The 21,256-nt window shown below is 43.2% G+C and overlaps 1 protein-coding gene across 1 annotated transcript in view; it reads right to left on the bottom strand.

Moving 5' to 3' along the window:
• LOC308095219 (dolichyl-diphosphooligosaccharide--protein glycosyltransferase subunit STT3B) overlaps window positions 1–21,256 on the bottom strand; it is a 143,996-nt gene that overhangs the window by 81,509 nt on the left and 41,231 nt on the right. The window contains exon 2 of the mRNA XM_080442192.1: window positions 6,586–6,694. Within this exon, the coding sequence (XP_080298318.1) occupies window positions 6,586–6,694 (109 nt within the window). The remainder of the gene's footprint in view (window positions 1–6,585; window positions 6,695–21,256) is intronic.

Here is a 21,256-nt window from a genome sequence, read left to right as displayed (position 1 = left end):
TCAATTAAGCTTCCTGATTAGTCCTGAGTGATGCCAGAGGCTTTCTGGAGTGTGTACATGGACAATGCAAGGTCCGGACAGGTGTTTAATCAACAATTTTTTTTCCCCAAGATATTTCAAAAATAGCAGATCTACAAGCTCATAGCGCGGCACTCGGTCATACCACTGTTGTCTCACAATCTGCGTACATCTGGGAATTGGCTGTACTTGAACTGAATCCTGATCTTGAGAACCCAAGGGGACATAAAAAACTCACTAATTCATGAACTCTACATCGAGTGCGCTAAAAGTGAGGTCTGGGAGTCTGATTGCATTACGGCATGGCCATTGAACAAGGATGCATGCACCAATTTCAAATGAACTTAGGCACTCCTCTCGGTGCGATTTCGATGCCCAGGCTGGATGCAAACGAGCTCTCGCACATGATTTCCAACCCTCAGTGTGCCAGTAAACCCACGGCTCTCTTTGGGGACCAGGGCACTCGTCTGTTCAGACAATAACTGTCTCTCTTAATATAGCTCATGCAAACAAAAACAGGTGGGATTCTAGCTAATAGCTATCCCAGAGGGCCACGTGGCTCAGAACAAGTTCTCTGTACAGCCTCTCAATTTACAGTACAGTCCACATATTATATACTGGAGTCAGTACAGAGTCCTTCACACATGCGTTTGTCTCCAATGTGTGAGATACAACAATACAATACCCACGAGCCAGCAAACCGATGCACAGTTTTTGCAGTCGTTCATGAGTTTCCTAATCCTACCACAAACATTGGCAGGTAACCAACCAACTGTTGTTCAAAGCATCTTTATTTTTGTTTTATCATCATTATTCTTTAAAGAAATTTGGCCAATGGCCAGTGAATTAATGACAAGTAAACTTTATGATCCCGCAGCCAAGATGGCCCGGAGGACAAGTTAAGTTCACTTCTGTGTCCTTCAACCAAAGGCACTATGTGGCCCTGCATAAAGATAACGACAAAAAAAACATTACATGCAGTACAAAGACTCATCAACCTCTCACTGAGCCAGGTGGCTGGAGCACTACGAAGACTGCCGTCGACCTCCCCTAAGCATCATACTCTGGAGTTCCCTTTTAATGCTGCATTTCATTTGCATGTGATGTAGGGGACATATTGCAATCTGCATGGCCATGGAATGACCCCCCTCTCCACCTGCTGATGGAAATGCCCCTGAACCCTTTGGAGGGTGGAGGTGACATGCCATCTGGCTCCGTAATATAATGTTACATTTATTATTGTCAGCTCGTGTCGGTCTTCTTGGCCTCTCCTTTGCTTTTTAGTCAAATTCCAAAAATCCATTCTGGTGTCCATTTTGTAGCCTTCCTGGAAAGCATGGAGGGTAGCAACATTACGTAATGAAGGAGCCCATAAATGTATCTATTGTGTATTAAAGTTCAAAAATCTAAACTGTAACAAATGGACCCTTTTGGGTCCATTTGGTTTCATTTGTACACTCGGGAGTTAACCCATTAAGACATCTGTGTCATTTTTTGATTTGAGCTAAAAAGCATAGTGCCGCGCTACGAGCTTGTAGATCTGCTATTTTTGAAAAATCGTGAAAATGTGTGCAAATCTTTGAATATATATTGTTTTAAAGCGAACATTAACTCCAATCTTTGCTTCTGGGGGTCCCTGGAACAACATATTCTGAGATGGGGGTCCGTGGCCAAATACATATAAGTTTGGGGGTTTGACATAAAAAAGTTTGAGAACCACTGATATAGAAGCATATGTTTTTTCAGAATACTGTTGGGATTTAGAAGACATTAGAATCGGCTTCAGGTCTTAATGGGTTAAATTAACACAGAGGATTTTACTGTAGTTCACCAATATGAACTAGTCACATATTTTAGCTTAGCATTTCTCTGTGGGTCGCCTTTGTGTGAAATATGCTGAGTATGTGCCCAATGTGGGAGAAATTGTCATTGCAAATAAATGCTAGCTGTGGCCGCAGTTCTCTCATGCTGTCAAATTTAAAGTTGATTGATTGGTTGCTGTCGCAGGGGGTCAAGAAACAACCACGTTAAGGTATGGAAATTGTATTTAATTTGATTTATTTTATTGACCGAGCAGGAAATTCAGCAAATACCGTAGACTAGTCCAAGATCGATTGTGTGGAGTGGAGGGCAGTGCTGTGTGAGTGTTTAGGCAAAAGTGTTTATCAGGTGCAATTATTCAACTAGTAAAGCAGAGCAACATAAAAAAATTGAAAAGAAAAACAAAGAAATGTTAGAGACTTTAAAATACTACAATTTCAAGAATTTTCATCAGACCACCTGCACAGACCCCCGGGAGTCTGTGGGGCCCAGCTGGAGAAATACTGTCATAAGGAATACACCTGACAAATGTTGTACCTCCCCTAGGCCTGACCTCGACTAAGTCGAATAGTCGACTGGTTAGTCGCGGGGGGTCCGAGTCGACTGCGTGTCTCTTAGTCGAATCTAGTCTTTTTAAGGGCCAAAAATGTTTTTAATCGTTTTTTGGCCAAGTCTACACCTGCAACCACACGTAACTTCCACTTTATTCTTCTTATTCCTCGTCTTTGTATTGGTATTGTTTGTGTTGGAGCGCCTCAGTGCGGCTGCAGAGTTCATGTGCAACCTCTTCCAGAGAGAGATAGACACTAGAAACTCTGCTGGAGACACAAAACAAACTGTGTAGACTTGGCCCTTTGAAATAAAATGTATTTTGGCTTTTTTTTTGTTGCATTAGTCGACTGCCAGTTGACTATTGGCAATTAGTCGCCAATTAGATTCGACTAAACAAATCCTTAGTCGGGGACAGGCCTAACTCCCAAACCACATCAACAACATTCCCACAAAACACCAACTAATATCATTTTTTCTAACATTTTGAGTAGCCAATTCTTTTTTACCGTTTTTTTTCCCTCGCAATTTAGTCGTCATGCCAATCAATTCCTCCCCCACACATGTCTGTGTTTTGTCACTGCTGTTGCACCCTACTGGCTCACATGCCGAGGGAGAAGCCCCCAGCGGGAGACGTAGCCGGCTGGGCAGCGAGGGAACACCGTACAGGATTACTGGGATAGCATCCTAAATGTCAATCTCTTCCAAGGGTTGTTCAAGATTGTTCAACATTCCAATCCAGGAAAGTATGTCTTGTAATCTGTACACATTTATCTATTATAAGCTTTTTACGCAACAGCTCAGCTACTCCTCTCTGGCTGCTATCCTACTGACTCTCTGAGAAACGTTGAAGTGTTTTGATCTACATTAGGGGGGGTTCACACTGACGAGCAAATTAACCCATTAAGACCTGGAACGCATCTGTGTCACTTCTTGATATGAGCTAAAAAGCATTATTTTACACTTTCGCTATTCAAAAATAGCAGATATACAAGCTCATAGCGCGGCACCGAGTGCCGCACTATGAGCTTGTAGATCTGCTATTTTTGAAAAATCGTGAAAATGTGTGCAAATCTTTGAAAATATATTGTTTTAAAGCGATTTTTTTTACTCTATTATTTACTTCTGGGGGTCCCTGGAACAAAACATTTTGAGATGGAGGTCGGCGGCCAAATACATATTTTTTTGGGGGTCCTTGACATGAAAGTTTGAGCACCACTGATATAGAAACATACGTTTTTAGACATTTGTAGAATCGGCTTCAGGTCTTAATGGGTTAAAATGTTGCAGAAAAACGTCATCTTCATTAGTATCCCTCTTTCCCAACAGGCAAATATCACTAGTCTGGAAAAAGAGACCCGTTCCAATCAGGGCAGGGAAAGGCCAAACTGGCTATCACCCACTTGAACATAAATCACGCATGAATTCCTCAGGGGTTTGCTTCCCTTTCATTTGCTCGTTCATGCATGCATGTAATGCCAACCGAAGCCGTCAGAATGGACAAATAAAGTCGTGCGGGCTTATTTTGAATGTGTGAAGCACACGCGCGAGCTCGGCAGCCACCCAAATCAAACAAAATTAATTAAACCCATGTGCTCTCCAGGGTCCAATTACAAGTTTCAAGGCCGCTACTCGACTATGAGTACCAGCCCTAATCCAAGTATGTGAGTACTGTAGCAAGCAGATCCGCTGTATCCCATATTACAGGCTCAGCTTGTCATAGTCGATTATCAGCTGATGGTAATTGCCTATGACAGATGAATGCTGACAGGGTTTATGGGCTCCAAATTCTTTGGGTCCCTTGTGTAGCAGCCACAATGCTAATAAAACACCAGGTCTATGTAGCTACAGCCCTCGCCCGGTGCCATCTGCTCGCCGCTGTAATGATAACGGTATGTGATAGCGATCCTGAGAGCCAACGTATGGCTGTCTCCACTGTTCAGAGCTGACCTCCAATAAGGACAGCAGTACCAGGTCCCTCTATCACGAGAGAGAGAAAGAGAGAACGATTAAACAGGGACAGAGGATGGGGTGAGAGGCAAAGAGGAGTGAGAGAAAAGCCAAAAGTAATGATGATTATTAAAAAGAGAAACGGCCAGTGTCCGAGAAAATGGCAGTCACATAGAGAGAGACGGACACAAAGAGACGATGACAGACACGGTTAGAGAAAGGGAGAGAAACCAGAGCGAGTGGCCTTCCAGTTAAGAGTCCAGCAGGGAGCCATTTCTAGATTCACGTTAGCAGCAAAGAAATAGCATTTTGTTGTCCAGATGCATCATCATTAGCCACAATAATTACTCATTCAACGCATCTGGGCGATGATCGGTGACGGTGAGTAAAAACAAATGAAATGTCATAGAGGAATTGTAGAATATACAGTACATGTATGAAGCAGGAATAAGGCACTTGGAGCAAGTCCGTTATGAGTAAATAACTGCACAAGAGGGGTTGCTACGTTTTGCACTGAAGTGCAGTTATTTTCTCATAACCAACGTGCTCACACTGTATTATCCCATGTGTACAGCCAAATATTACTTTACATTATATATTATTATTATTATTATTATCTATGGTTGAATGAGTCTTCTCATTTATTCATTGTAGTTGCAGGAACATATTGTATGTGTGCACCTTGCAATATAGCTGTGAACACATTCTACGTGATCTGTTAAGTTTATTGTCTCATATGCGTTATTATTATGAGACTAGACAATTACATAGAGGATAGAGTTGACAATAGATAACTATGTATACTTACATATCACATAAATATAGTGGTACATGTACCATACAGTACATGTATGCATTACACTCTGCCCAGCAGCTCGTTTCCTCTTTATAGTTTAGATTCAGTATTTAGGTGAACCTATTCCCTTTGCCTACATTTTTTGAGTTTTAAATTCTATTCTTAGCCACGCTAGCGGCAGGGCTCTATGGATGGCAATGTCGGTCTATCCTTTCGTCCGTCCACTTTTTGTCCCAAAAGTTATCTGGCTGGATACGGGCTGGATTGCCATGGAATTTGCTGTGCAGTGTGCACCTCCACGCTTTGCTGAGGATGAACCCAACTTGAAGTGCCAGCCTTAGGCCAAAATGTCTACTTTTACATGAGATATCTCAAAATCAAACTTTTCCAGTGTTACGACTCAAACGTTTCCTTTCACATCTCTTCACTTATAAAACGATTGGATCGTCGAGGAATCCACAGAGGTAAATTCCTCAGTCGTAAAAACCACTTGGCCAACACAAAGCGTTTGCGATTGTGACTCACACAGTCCAGCAAGCTCCCTGGTGGCAGGGCTGCAGACAGAAGGCTGAGGGGAGGGAGGCAGGGGGGGGAAACGATCGGGAGATAAATGACCACTCCGTCGGCAGGTAGTAATTCTTCACACGGAAAATGTTGCACTTTCACACAAATTCTGCAGTAGTTGGTAAACAGGCAGGGCTGCACCGTGACAGCAGAGGAGCGAGTATCCATCCAGATAAGCGGCTTGTACCCCTTCGCTGGCCGAGGAAGAATGGGACCCATGCTGTGTCCAGCAAGTGGTTCGGGGAGGAGGGGGAGGAGGGGGAGGGAGGGTGGGGGGGATCTGCAAGGTATAAAGCACTAAAGCACCGTCCTCACCTGAACCCCCCCAGGCTAACATCCCACATCTCCAAACAGGAAAAAAATACAATACGTGTCACAAAGTTCCGAAAAAACCTTCAGGGAGGTATTTGAAAGTGTAGAATACTTGTTGTGTGATCGACAACATGCCTGACACTTTGAATAGTCTAGATTCAGTAAACCCCCCCCCCCCCCAGCCATCTGGCACTATGTGATGGCTAAATGCTTAGAATTATGGGCACATACTCTCTGACCCAATTGTGACTCCAACATATGTAGAATGGCAATATATAAAGGCCTTTTCTTCCCGATGCTTTATGATGTGGTTTGAGCTGCATACCGCGCTGTGTGCAGCCCTCAGCACAGTAGCCATTGTTACGATGCCTCCACTCGCCACTTATCCTGCACTTGTGCTGTCACAGTTTCTAAAACAATTCCTGTTTTCAGAGCCTCACCAGCGCTCATGTAAAATGCAGGACCTGACCGCATATATATAGGAAAACAGCTTCTGCAATCGTTAGATCATTTCCTAGCCACGGTCTAAAGACACAAGCATAGAAGGGGACTGGGAGTTGAGTGCAAAACCTTACCGTGCCCCCGACAATCCTGCCCAGCGGGTACCACGCTCTCTCGTCGAACCAATTAAGGAACTCGTAGAAGCCATTGGTGGTGAGATGATGCGTTGATCTGTAGTTGAACCTGAAAGGGAAGAACAAAACAAATGGGGCTGGTTAAGTACAAAGGAAGAACAAAAATACGTGATAGAAAGCTACGGGTTCTCCCCACCCTTTTCACAGGCCTTTGATAAAATACCCATGCATAAAAGAAAAGGCACTTTTTCAGCAAGTTTTTCCATCCATAGGCTAAAGATCACCTCAACTTTGTTGTTGATGAGCCAAATAAACTGACTTTGAAAGCCAGTTGGCCCTTTTACTTCCAGCCTTGCTAAATGCAGGTAATAGTGGGTCAGCCGCGGATACTGTGCCTTGGTCACATTGGCAAAGCTACAACTCCCATTGCACAATATGCACACGCACGCCTTTGTGCAGATGCCAGCCAGCTCCACATGCAATACAGAAACATAGAATGCAAGACCTCCCCCACACCGCAGCCCTCTGCTTAACAAAGCATCCCTATTTCACAAAGAATCCGAAACTGCTGTCCAACTGCCAAACGTTTGGCAAGTGTTAAAGCGACCAAAAACAGAAAAATTGTCTGGTATATATTGGTAGAGGGTGAGGGGTTGGGAGGTGGGGAAATAACACTTATAAAAAAACTAAACAAAAAACAAATAATGAACAGGAATCTCTCTGCGAACTAGCCTCGACTCACATTGCATGCTACTGTAAGCCGGCAAGAGTTTGGAACGCTGTCAAGCAGTCGGGCTGCTGACAGAGTCGACACCGCGGGGACGAGTGCTGCCAAGGAGAGCCAAGTGAAAGCGAAGCGAGCGTTCAGTACATTTTCACGGGGGCTTCTTCCACGCTTGGCTCATTAAGGCAAGGCTGCTTCGCGGCGTGTTGAGTGGATGCCCCGTGTACCTGATGCGAGACACAGAAAACCTACAGCGAGGTGGAGGAGGAGGAGGGCCCACCGAAGGACAATTACCTGTTCCAGCTGACACTAATGGAGAGGTATAGCACAGGAGGGCTGGGAGATAACCTTATCTCTGCACAGCTAATCAGCTCTCACGCACAGCAAGGTGGCTTCTGCATCATATTCCATCAAATATTAAAAATTTGGAAAAAAAACCTACTTGAAGCCCGACCTCCATCCAAGGTCAGAATACATGTCGGGGCATTGAGACATTATAGAGCCGAGGGCTGGGTTTAACAATTAATGGACACACAACCAATTACTGGTTTAACAATTACTGCACACACAAACCAGTAACAGCTGCAATACGTAACTTATATTAACTCTTTAAGACCGGGAACGCATCTGTGTCATTTTTAGATTTGAGCTAAAAAGCATTATTTTACACTTTGGCTATTTTTGAAAAACGTGAAAATGTGTGCAAACCTTTGAAAATATATTGTTTAAAGCGAACATTTTTAACTCTATTCTTTGCTTCTGGGGGTTCCTGGAACAAAATGTTTTGAGATGGAGGTCGGCGGCCAAATACATATAATTTTGGGGGTCCTTGACATGAAAAAGTTTGAGCACCAGTGATGTAGAAACATACGTTTTTTCGGATACTGTCGGGATTTACAGTAGATGACATTTTTAGAATCGGCTTCAGGTCTTAAAGGGTTAATAAATAAAATGTACGGTAGAGTATGTCAAAACAATGTTATTGCACATAGTGGTTGGACATTTCCGTTGAGAAATGTATACTCCGGTGTCAGGTGGAAGACCTACTGGATGACAAGTGGCACTGTCTTAAGTTCATAAGCGCAATATCTCCCCTGGTGAAGTGGGTTCTGCCTCTTGGCTGAGCGACAGACATAAAGGTTACAGATGGCAGCTTAAGACGTTGCTCCTAAGTGACATCTCTCCTCGTGGCAAAGCAGAAATGTGACTGCGGTTAATAGTTGACTTAACTATGTCATTTCACAAAACGCAAGAGTGAACTTGAGCCAAAAATAGGGACGCCTGGGTTAAAGTGTGACCTAAAAAAGCTTAGCACCAAAAGTAGAATGTCAACAGCCCCCCCGAGCGTATCCCCAGCAGTTCCTTATATTCCTCGACTCCTGACACATCTTAAAATGTGACTCAGCGGGGAGTGAATCGGTGAATCTACTGACGACTTGGTGGTGGTTGGTGTGACTGTGTATGCCTAAATGTGTGCCTGAAAAATCAAGAGAGGAGATCAATAGACAGCAGCACGCTTGTCACAGAGCTGCAGGAGGAGTGTTTGTGCACAGGAGAAGCGTGCGGGACAGCTTTTCATTCCCGGCTGGCATGAGGGGCAGCTCATTAATCCATTAAAGACCGGGGAACACGTCGGTGTCATTTTAAGATCACTTTGGGCTATTAAAAAATAGCAGATCTACACGCTCACAGAGTGCCACGCTATCTTGTAGATCTGCTATTTTTTTTTTATCGTGACAATCTGTGCAAATCTTTTTGATTTTTTTTTAAGCAAACATTTTTCAATTTATGCTTCTGGGGGTCCCTGGAACAAAATATTTTGAGATAGGGGTCCGTGTCCTAACACATATCATTTTGCGTGGTCCTCGACATGAAAAAGTTTGAGAACCACTGATATAGCAACATGGGTTTTTTCAAAAAACTGTTAGGATTTAGAATCCCCAGAAGCAAAGATTTGAGTTACAAATGTTCGCTTAAAAAATTATATATATAATTCAAAGATTTTCACACATTTTCACAATTTTTCAAAATAATAGACAGATCTACAAGCTCATAGCTTAAAGCTTGTATATCTGCTATTTATTTTATAGCCAAAAAAAATCTTAAAATGACACAGATGCTTTCCCGGTCCTAATGGATTAATCATCACCAGGTGCTTTGCTACCTCCCTTCACATCCAAACCTAAATTGCTCTCATCTCCATGCAGAGGGCCTTCCCCCTGCTTGGCAGGGCCACCCTCATCTGCACTGAAGTACCCGGGGGAGGCATGCATCAGCCATTTCAAAGCCAAGACTGGTTTGGACTGGTTCTCCATATTCGTATTTGGTACTAAAAGATCCGTCTTTGCTTTCTATTTCATCCACTTTCTCATTTTCCTTCCCGTCATTTTTTGCTGAAATGAATTCCATGACATTTGACTACTACTCCATGCAGGGCTGAGCGATAGGACTTCAAATCCATATCACGATTATTTCAAACTTTCGCCTAGAATACAATTAATGAACGGTTATTAGAAAACATCGTTTTAACCCATTAAGACCTGAGGCCGATTCTAAAAATGTTTTCAAAAAATATTTAAAAAAAAAAGATGACTTTTCAAAAAATAGCAGATCTACAAGCTCATAGCGCGGCACTCGGTGCCGCGCTATGAGCTTGTATATCTGCTATTTTTGAATTAAATTAATGAAATTATAAAAATAGACGATAGATGTACAAGCTCACGTAGACACATTGTGAGCTTGTAGATCGGCAAAGTTGGCTATATTTGGCGATTTAGTTAGTCAATTTAGTTGATAATAAAACATCTCTACAATAGTTTTTGTCGATTCATTGATATATAAGAAATAAAAAAACATATATAAATAAAACCTTGCCACTCGATTATTCCATTAACCTACGGTTATTGGTTTTGATATATTTTTTTGGCTAATGCCCAGCACAAACTCCATGGCATACGGCATTACCAATATGTGTTTCTGTGTACATGATGGAATTATACTTTCTGTCTAAATCGTGTTTTTGCTTCAGACAGGGCAGTGCCGAGAGACTATATTTATTCAATGGTCGCTGTATTTATTCAATCCAGTCAGCTTTTTGCCAGAGAGATGAAAGGAATATCACAGGTCTCATGTTGGCATTGGCAAGACAAAATGATAATTCTTCCAACTACGTGATATTGGTATTGCTCTTTGTGTGTGTGTGTGTGTGTGTGTGTGTGGAAATCAAGCCAAGAAGGAAACCATTCAAAAGAGGACACAAACCAGGGGGTGGCTTGGCTGATGGTGCAGCCAGTTAACACACCAACCCGCATGCTACTTGTGAGTCATGATGAGTTCGAGTCCAGCTCCTTGTCATGTCTCACGGTTCCTCTCATCTCTCAACTGCTTCTTCTGTCTCACCACCACACTGAACCGTCTTCTCTACACAGAGCGGTCTTCAACAGGGGGTCCGGGACCCCCAGGGGGTCCTCAGAGTTACTACAGAGGGGGCGTTGTGAGCTTGCAGATCAGCTATTTTCGGCAAAGCAGTTTGGTATAGAGGGGAAAAGGACCAAACCAAGTACAGAGCCAAAAGTCAATGAAATCTATGAAAAATGTTCTGCAACACAATTGTATACAATGTAATGGGGGTCCCGCTTCATCTCTCTCTCAGCTAAGATCTGCTATTTTGAATAGCCAAAGAAATCTTAAAATGACACACAGATGCGTTCCAGGTCTTAATGGGTTAATAGCGCCCACTGCTTCCTAATAGTTAGGATAGATAAATGAAGAGGGCAAATAAATGTCACCTATATGTGCAAAATGTACTGTGACAAGAAATACCCCCAAAGTGTGGGGAGCCTGGGGGACTAAATTATTATTACACTGTACTGTCTTCTCCACACACTGCACCATATAATACAAAATGCTGGAGAGTTCTAAAAGGTATCTTTCAAAAGCTAACAAGGGCCTAGACTGGAGCCTATGGGAGGATTTTCATGCCTGCCTCTAAAATATGCATTTAGCATTTTCTTTTTCTCAGGGGCTTGAATGGGTGTCGCAAAAGCAAGCGAGGAGGAGCAGAGTTATGAGAGTGGATGTGCGTGTGTGTGTGTGTGTGTGTGTGGGCTATATTTTAGTTACTGTTATTTCCCAAAAAATAAAGTTTGAGCTGCTGTCTTCGTTATGACTTATTCATAATTCATTGACTGAAAAATCCATTTTGAGCCAGGCAGTCACACAGTGTGCCCACATGCTTGTACACAATATCTCCATCTCCCCACACACACACACACACACACACACACACACACACACACACACACACACACACACACACACACACACACACACACACACACACACACACACACACACACACACACACACACACACACACACACACACACACACACACACACACACACACACACACACACACACACACCTCATCATGTTGTTTAAGCTGATGAAGAGTCAGAACCCCCACAGTGCCATGACACCTGGTGGTCCACAGACCAGTTCGACCGACCAACAACCCATCTGGACACGACGACCACACAAAGGACAAATGCTACCTGACGGCAAAGAGCTGCCTCTTCTCTCTCCATATAACATGTCTACCTGTAAGTGTAGTGTGTTTAGCTTTTCCTCTTGGCGTTGAGTCTCTCAGAGACTTTGCCAATCACCTCCCCCTCACCCCAGTCCAACAACTTCTGTCATCTCCCCCCCAAGTGTAGCGTAATCCCTCCAGCAAAACTTATTTCATTGTGAGTTGTTCCTGCCAGCCAGAGAATCCCTTATTCCCATGGACAATTTGACTGTCGGCCAGCTAAAGAAAGAGAAGGGAAAAAAAGGAAGAAAGAAACTTTTTTCATTATTATTTTCCTCCAAGTCCAGGCTCCAGAGTGGGTCTGATGCAGCCAGGTGTGAGAGATCTCATTCACAGTCCTGCACTGCAAATGGACCTCGCTTGGTCTGGTTAGCTGCCAAGGCAGCAGGGCACAAATGAAGCTCTACTACGAAAAGCACTTAAAAAATAATAAATAAAATACAAAAAGAGGCCGCCTGCCTTTGCTAAAATAAATGAATAAATGGCATTTTACAATGATCTCACGGCTATCTGAGTGGAGTGCTCAAGTGCCCTGCACTTGCCACAGGGATGGGCCAGATAATGCAGCCCTGGAAAGCCCATAATAGACATTTAATACATAAATTGGTCATTTGGTCATTTGGTCCCAGCAGGCAGAGCAGGTACCATCATCATCATCACCACCACCTCCTCTTACAATGGGCATGTACAGTAGGTAAGCTGTATGCGAGGCAGAGTACCCCATAACCACATGAAACCAGCATCCTATTCTGGGCATCCCTGTTAATAGGCAAAAATAGACCAACATTCAGCGACAATAGCAGATCTACAAGCTCAAAATGCATTGTGAGGCGTTGTGAGCTTGTAGATCCGCTATGTTCGTTTATATACAACAAAGTAGTATATAATGTAGGAGTTTACGTACCGTATTTTCCGCACTATAAGGCGCATCTGAGTATAAGGCGCACCTTCAATAAATGTATTATTTTCATATATAGGGCGCACCGCATTATAAGGCGCATCCGCACTATAAGGCGCACTGACGGTGCGCCCTATAGTGCGGAAACCAAGGGAACCAATATTGATACATATATAAGGCGCATCGGATTATAAGGCGCATCGGATTATAAGGCGCATCCGCACTATAAGGCGCACTGACGGTGCGCCTTATAGTGCGGAAAATACGGGTACATATTAAAATATTTTTGGCCATTTTTGCCAAGAACGACGTTAGAAGCGGTTAACACATCTTAAAAAATCCCTTGTGGCTTTTTTTTGTGCAGCTATAGGAAGGTGAAAAGAAGAGGAATAAGATAGCTCCCTCAGCTGTTCCTTGGGTAATATCTCAAAGCAAGACACGGAAATTAAGAGAAGCATCTAGTGCACTTTGGGTCTCGGGAGAATGCATGCAGGTGTCAAACCTCATTTTAATCACAGGGCCTTTTTCCTGATTACTAGCACGGTGTTGAGGCAGAGGCAGAGGCCCTATTCCCCCCCCCGACAGCATGGATAAATGGATCCCATTGTGCTTTATGAGCCGGTGATACCTCACTCTGCATTAACCCATTCAATCCGGGAACGCATCTGTGTCATTTTAGATTCTAACCACTTTAACCATTATTTTATACTTTGGCTATTCAACAATAGCAGATATACAAGCTCATAGCGCGGCACCGAGTGCCGCGCTATGAGCTTGTAGATCTGCTATTTTTGAAAAATTATGAAAATGTGTGCAAATTAATATATTTATATTATTTTAAAGCGAACATTTTTTACACAAATCTTTGCTTCTGGGGGTCCCTGGAACCAAATATGTTTGAGATGGTGGTCGGCGGCCAAATACATCATTTTGCTGGTCCTTGACATGAAAAAGTTTGAGCACCACTGATATAGAAACATACGTTTTTTTCAGAAACCAGTTTTAGGATTTAGAAGACATTTGTAGATACCTTGGTTCCCCGGATTGAACGGGTTAACCGCGTAATCAAATGCATCGTTGCTCTTTCCTCCCTGCTGCCTCTGCTGGACATGCTATTCTGGTGCACGTCCAAGTAAAGTGCACGCTTTTGTTTCTCAAGTACACCCGCCACCGTGACTAATTGTGCGGCTGAGCCTGCGCTCTGAGGATATAGATTACCTGGGTGCGAGGAAGCAAAGCAAAGCAAAGCAAGGCAAGGCTTCCAAACGGTACAGCTCCAAGCCGATAAAACAACAGCACCTGCTTTACTGTTCTGCAGTCCTGCAGACAGACACTGTGTGAGTGACCTCACCACAGTGATGCTATCGAATGGTTTTCAATGTAGTGGGTCCCCGGGGACCAGTGTTGCCAGATTCTGTGAGAGAAACAAGCAACCAGGGTTCTAGGAAAACCAGCCCAAAAGAAGCGACTATGGGCCACATGAGCACTTTAACATATACATCAAGCTATTTGAAAATAGCAGATCTACAAACTTGTAGATCGTCTATTTTCAAATAAAATCTTGCGGGGAAATTATAATAAGCAGATCTGGCAACCCTGCCCGGGACCCACGGGTGACCAATTCAAAATGGGTTCCAGCCAGAGATATTGAATCCCCAATAATGCGTTTTTGTGTCTCAATGACATATAATTACGGTTATATTCATCATTATGTTGAACTGATCAGAAAATGATCTATGATGTATGACTCCAAATTTGGGAAAAGGATCCAACCCGATCAGGGCCTCATTTACTTATACAAATGTAAGTTAAATATTTCAAAGAATATATTAATATTTCACCATATGTATTATAAACCATATGTGAAAAAGAATTAGTGGAGGTACTTCTGTGGCCTACTGGGTGGGGTGCATAATAAATTGGCGCAGATTAGGTCAAACCACCCCAGACACAAAAGACTGACCCCTCTTACAGAAGGCTAGACTCCTGCTGGGCCACACTGTAAAAAAATACGAAAAGGAAATACAAGGATGAGGATTAACAGTGGAGTTGAACACTGTAAACAAACAACAGTCTGGCACACCGAGCGCAGACGTGACACATGCATAGTGAGCACTGACCTTTTGTGCACAGCTAGTCACAACAAATCAATGTAGATGGGCCACTGTGGGCTGCTGTTAAAGTAACTTTAAAGAGATGTAACAGCTTTTATACCCCAATACCTCCTTCAGTCAAAGTTCAAGTTTTCAAGGTCTGATAAACTCACAGATAAAACCCCCCCCCCAGTTTTTTTGCAAAACCTTTTTATTCAATATCAATCAATATCTATAATGACACAGATGCCGTCCCGGATTGAAAGGTATAAACAATAGGTATAGCAGGTCTAAAAAAGGCCCCTCCCTGCGTCACAGTCAATGACAGGGGTTGACCTGACTATTATGCCCACACTACAGATTTAGCCTCTTAATTGTTACTTGGCTGCCTGTTCCGTTTAGATGACATGACGGCTGAGGACGACAATAAGCAAAGCCTCTATCAGAGCTGCTCTCTCCACACAAGAAAACATGGAGCCTTGCGGGACTCTCCCTGTCGTGAGCTAGCTCATGTCCTCTTGTCCACACTCAGCCAAGTCCCCCTCCAGACTCAACACACTGACTGCGGTGGTGGAAAAGGAAAGGGTGACACCGACTGGACGACTGCCAAATCTATTTCTTACAACAGCTGACTGAGTGTCCGGCACGCCAGCCCCTGCCGAGACAAGATAAGGCGTCCTTGTTGTAGTGCCGTCGCTTTATGCCGCAGGGGGCGTTGTGTTCAATTACTGGACCGCTCGCTCGATGACCTGCCGAGCTAATTGCATTGCCTGGATGCAACATGGCAATGCTCTGCAGATGCTACAAGGAAATTAGTTAACCCTTTCAGACTGAGAACGCATCTGTGTCATTTTAAGATTTCTTTGGCTATTCAAAAATAGCAGATATACAAGCTCATAGCGCGGCACCGAGTGCCACGCTACGAGCTTGTAGATCTGCTATTTTTGAAAAATCTAGAAAATGTGTGCACATTTTGAATAGATATATTCTTTTAAAGCGAACATTTTTAACTCAAATCTTTGCTTCTGGGGGGTCCCTGAAACAAAATATTTTGAGATGGGGGTCGGCGGCCAAATACATATAATTTTGGGGGTCCTTGACATGAAAAAGTTTGAGCACCACTGATATAGAAACATATACGTTTTTCAGAATACTGTTAGGATTTAGAAGACATTTGTAGAAATCGGCTTCAGGTCTTAATGGGTTAAATATTGTATGTAATTACTGGTGTCTGTGTGGATGCCGGATGGGGTTCTGTGATCTCTGTCTAGTGGGGACTACTAGGAAGCCGAAAGCACCCAATGAGACCGGTAGGTGATGAATATCACACACGCACACACACACACACACACACACACACACACAGCTAATGACTCGGCCAAGTCGACCATCTCTGGTGCTACTCAGACGAGCAATAAAAAAAATAATCACGCTAATTCCGACGTGTAAACACACACCGAGGCTGCAGAGAGGCTAGTATCTGATCAAGCGTGCAGACGAGACGAAGCAGCACTCAGGAAGCCATTTAATCTTAACCCATTAATACCTGGAACTGTGTCATTTTTTGATTTGAGCTAAAAAGCATGATTTTACACTTTTGTTTAGGCTATTCAAAAATAGCAGATCTACAAGCTCATAGCGCGGCACCGAGTGCCGCGCTATGAGCTTGTAGGTCTGCTATTTTTGAAAAATCATGAAAATGTGTGCAAATCTTTGAACATAATATATTTTTAAAGCGAACATTTTTAACTCAAATCTTTGCTTCTGGGGGTCCCTGGAACAAAATATTTTGATGGGGGTCCGCGGCCAAATACATATAATTTCGGGGGTCCTTGACATGAAAAAGATTGAGCACCACTGATATAGAAACATACGTTTTTCAGAAAACTGTCGAGATTTAGGAGACACGCAGAATCGGCTTCAGGTCTCAATGGGTTAATGCCGCCAGAAATGGGGCTGCCAGATTACGGGCTGAAGCTAAATCGTTAGGGTCCACCAACACTCACAAAGTCACAGTTTTTTGGAAGAAAGTTCTCAGAGTGGGCCAGCTGGTGGTGGTACTTGCTGAGGAAACATAAGCAGATGGCAGCCATGTCGCCTGCTAGGTGGGATGACCTGCCATCTTGTCAATAAGCAAAGAGCATCTCTACCGTCGAGTCAAATCGAGGAGTGAAAAATGACTGAGTCAGGCAATCTGCTTGGCAAAGAAACAGAGATACATCATACACAGTTTCCTGGTGGCGAGCGGCGTGTGGTGGGGAATTAAAAACTACGGTATAAACAAACAAACAAATGTTTAGTCCCATCTTTTCTACCTTTAGGATTAAACAGCTGTTCTGTGCTGCATGGAGGGTTGCCAGATCTGCTTATTATAATTTGCCCGCAAGATTTTATTTGAAAATTAATAGCCGATCTACAAGCTTACAACGCGCCGCGCGTTGTGTTGTGAGCTTGTAGATCTGCTATTTTCAAATAGCTGATGTATATGTTAAAGTGCTCATGTGGCCCACAGTCACTTCTTTTGGGCTGGTTTTCCTAGACCTGGTTGCTTGTTTCTCTCACAGAATCTGGCAACACTGGCTGCATGACGTACCTGTGCACTGCCTGGGACTAGCAGGAGCAAGAGCAATAAAGCAGTCCCATTTATTTAGTCCACGCAGCTGTACATTTCATTCTTTGGACAGAGTAAAGATAAAAAACCACACTTAAAAGACAAGAGCCCGACCCTTAAAAAGAAATGCAGCTAGAAACAAGAGTCTTACTGTATGATTTAGAACCTGATAAATGCCTCAATGACACCAGGAGGCACGTAGAGTGTGGGTTTATTCTGGGCATCAAATACTCTCAATGACATAATGATTTGATGGTACCTATCCGATGAGCTTGCCATTTTCCCTGACATCATAATTTACCGGGAGCACTGCCTGTGGTATTGACATTTTAATTAGCTTTTTATAGCAGCAGAGACCCCTGGCCCTCACCTGGGGGGGAACTGCTTGCCAATTCCGTCATAATGACCCTCAAGTATTAGGATATGACAAAAGCTTATAGAGCTTGAAGGATGGTCCAAAACCTCAGTTAGAACAAGTGCCGGATAAAGACTGGTACATGAAACCATGGGAACACATCTGCACTCTGGGATTAAAGCTGCCTTTATTTGCAACATTTTGACCCGAGGCCTTCCTGGTATTTGCCTTGGCTAGAAATAAACGTCGCCAAAAATAAGGAGCTTTAAATTCAGAGGTGTTGTTTTCCCCATCCTTTCAGTAGCTTGACATTGATTTTTAGCACGAGGCTTGCTTTTACTTCTACAAGGCTGCAAGCACACAACAGGTACAGTGAAGGATGACACAGAAATGTTTATGTGAAGGATTAAAACGCTGTCTGATGATTGAAGAGCGCCAGCCAGGTTTATATTGCTCACTGCCTCACACAGTCTGGTGCAAAAGCAACGCCTGACACATTCTCCATCTGTCTAGCCTGGGGTTTTGCGTTTGCAGTGCACGCACCCCGCTGTGCGTCAGCGCGCGCGTGGTTGAGTAGGCTCACTTCAAAGTGCAATCTGTTGGCGATTATGGATAACAAACTTTAAAAAAATGGTAATCACTAATGTAATCCATTGAAAGACTCAAAATCGACTATCATCTCACATTTTTGTGCCGTGTCTCTGTCGGAGGCGAGCAGTCTAGAATTTCTTGTGCATGCTGCCAATAGGGCAAGGAAGTACTGTACTACACACATTTTATATTTCTTGAAAATATCTAATTTTAATTTTATAATGTAAATCAATAGAGTACCGATGTCCTGACGTCACTCGCTCATCCCCTGGGTCACAGAAGTTTTTTCTCTATGGAAAATAACATTGGGTGAGAATCGTCTCGTATAAGAATTGTGGTCCAAAAATAAATAAATGGGAATTCATAATGGCGGGGGAAAAATTTGACCCAGGTAGGACGCGTACATTACGTCAGACTTCGGTGCTCTATGGCGGTGAGATCAGGCTGAAACCTTGCTCAAACCCGGAGTAGATGACTGACATCATAGACTGGCCACATGAAAGTCGATGTTTTATTGACATAGAAACGCACTGTATTACAATGCCTGAAATATACAGTAGATACATACACTACACACTGCCTCAGTGTGAGTGGAAGTCAAGGAACATGGATGTGCAATGCCTGCTAAATAGCTAAAGCTTGCTCCCCTAAGGGTCATGGCTCCTTTCCCATTTTGAAAATCTTTCCATACCTTAATTGTGGAGACATAAAAAACCTTGGTCTCTGCAATTTATGCAGATGGTTTCCTAGGGAACTGGAGAAGATTAACTTGCCACAATACTATATGGCCAAAGCTTATCTTTCCCAACAACAAATAACACAAGCATTACATTAAACATAACTGCTTCACAGCATAACGTAACTGCTTAACAACATACATCCCCAGGCAGGCCTGTTGTTCAAATCACCCAAGACCTTTTCAAAGACCTTGCTCTTTTTTTTTTTTTTCTCAAACTTTTCCTGACTCTCGAGACCTGCGTAGGAAACCTACAAAAGGCTTCTCCATCTGTGCTCGGCTGTGCGACGGTGCATGACAAAACAAATGTGTGCACAACTTTCGACAGGGAAAAACCTAGTGTTTAACCTGCTTGTGCGAGGTGTCAGGTCTGTTACTATTGCCGCCAGTCGAGGGCACACAACTGTGAGTGCTCCATTAACACATTAAAGAGAGCGCTTTGTAAGAGGAGGCTATTTCACACTCCAGAGGTTACGCCATTTGGTACCAAACGGCTCTATAAAAGGGGATTAGTGTGTTCCTAAAAAAGCAGCTTCAGCATGTGCTTCAGCTCTCAGTCTAGTCTGTACCGTATGTCATGAGTGAAGCTGAAGAACGTGTCTGGTCAATCGGGGTCCAATGAGGCCATCCTGTCTGAATGTCTTCTTATTGTGTATCTCACCAAGAAGATCTTGGGGCAAACTAATGGACTGAAGAGACACTCTTGCTGGGTTCATATTAGGAGAACACAGTGGCCTTCCAATAAAACTAATCAAATAGGCCAAAGGTTTCAATGGCACAGGTTAATTTGTTCCTTTCTTTCTTTTTTTTCTTTTTTTTTTATTCCATGATTTTGTAACCCCATTTTTTTCACCCAGAACCAATTGTCTAAGTAATCCTGGGCACTACACTCCCTCTGCCAACCTAGGGAGAGCTCAGAGCCGAAGCTCATGCCTCCTTCAATGCATGAGAGCTAACGAGCCTTCTTATCACCCGACAGGGGGGATAATTTGTTCCCTTCTAACAAACATCCCAATATGTGAGATAAGATAACAGTAAATCTTCTGTCACAGGTTTTGGGACTGAACTACTGTAACACAATGCTGTTAGTAGTTTAATCTCATCAAACTCATATTTTTGCTATGTCTGTGTCTAGTTAGTGACTTCCTGAAGTTCTGAGGTTTTCAGCTATTTCGTCAAATCAACCCATATATCGTTGCCTCTTCAGGCAGAAACCTATCTATTTTTCGTAAATTAACGCCCTACTTGATCATACCACAGCGTCACACAAAAGCGTCAAAAGTAGCAGATCTACAAGCTCGAAACGCGGTGCGAAAGAAACGCTGCCAAAGATTATTACATACATTACAATCATTATATACAGTATTGTAATGGTACAGATAAGCAACAAAGGCACTTAAAAAACCAATAGGCTAATCATCACATGATACTTAATACCAACATTTGTCATTGCCGTAATAAGCAAAAAAGATAATCGGTAGTACCATTTTAGCCATAATCCTGCAGCCTTATTCTCCTTCCATCCATCTTCTATCTAGACTGTGGCATCGTTCAGCACGATTGGTATTTTGGCTTTTCAGAACAGATTTTTTTTCCCGTCTTCTCAACAGTGTGACACATTGTTTTTGTGATGTGCCACCAAAGCCAGAGCCACCACTTCAACTCAGCTGTTAAAACACCTTCACTGACTTCATCTCCTAAAACAGTCGCTGCGGGGAGGAATTTCACAGGAAGACAACAAAAAACTCAGCTAACCCACTGAAAAGACACACCGCCTTACCAGGAGCAGATCATCACCGGGACCCGAGTCATCGTGCTCTCGTCAACCAGAGCATAGTTTGGAAGCATTTCCTGAACAATGTTCCAGAAAGAGCAGAGGCTGGTGTGTGTACAGACATGTGCATTCCAGGGAAATGCCATTGAGGAGCTTCAAGGGCCAGAATAAACAGCCTAAATAATGACGGTCATTTCATATTTAGTCAGTGTTTTTTTTATTTTTTCTCTAATATCAGAGCAGAGGCAGTCAGCTGCCTGGTTCTGCGATTAAAAAACACATTTCCGCCTCTCTGATT

Source organism: Gymnoscopelus braueri, assembly GCF_963280865.1.
Source record: "Gymnoscopelus braueri genome assembly, chromosome: 11".
Taxonomy (NCBI): Eukaryota; Metazoa; Chordata; class Actinopteri; order Myctophiformes; family Myctophidae; genus Gymnoscopelus; species Gymnoscopelus braueri.
The sequence above is the reverse complement of the archived record's forward strand: the minus strand, read 5'-3'. Positions and strand labels throughout refer to the sequence as shown.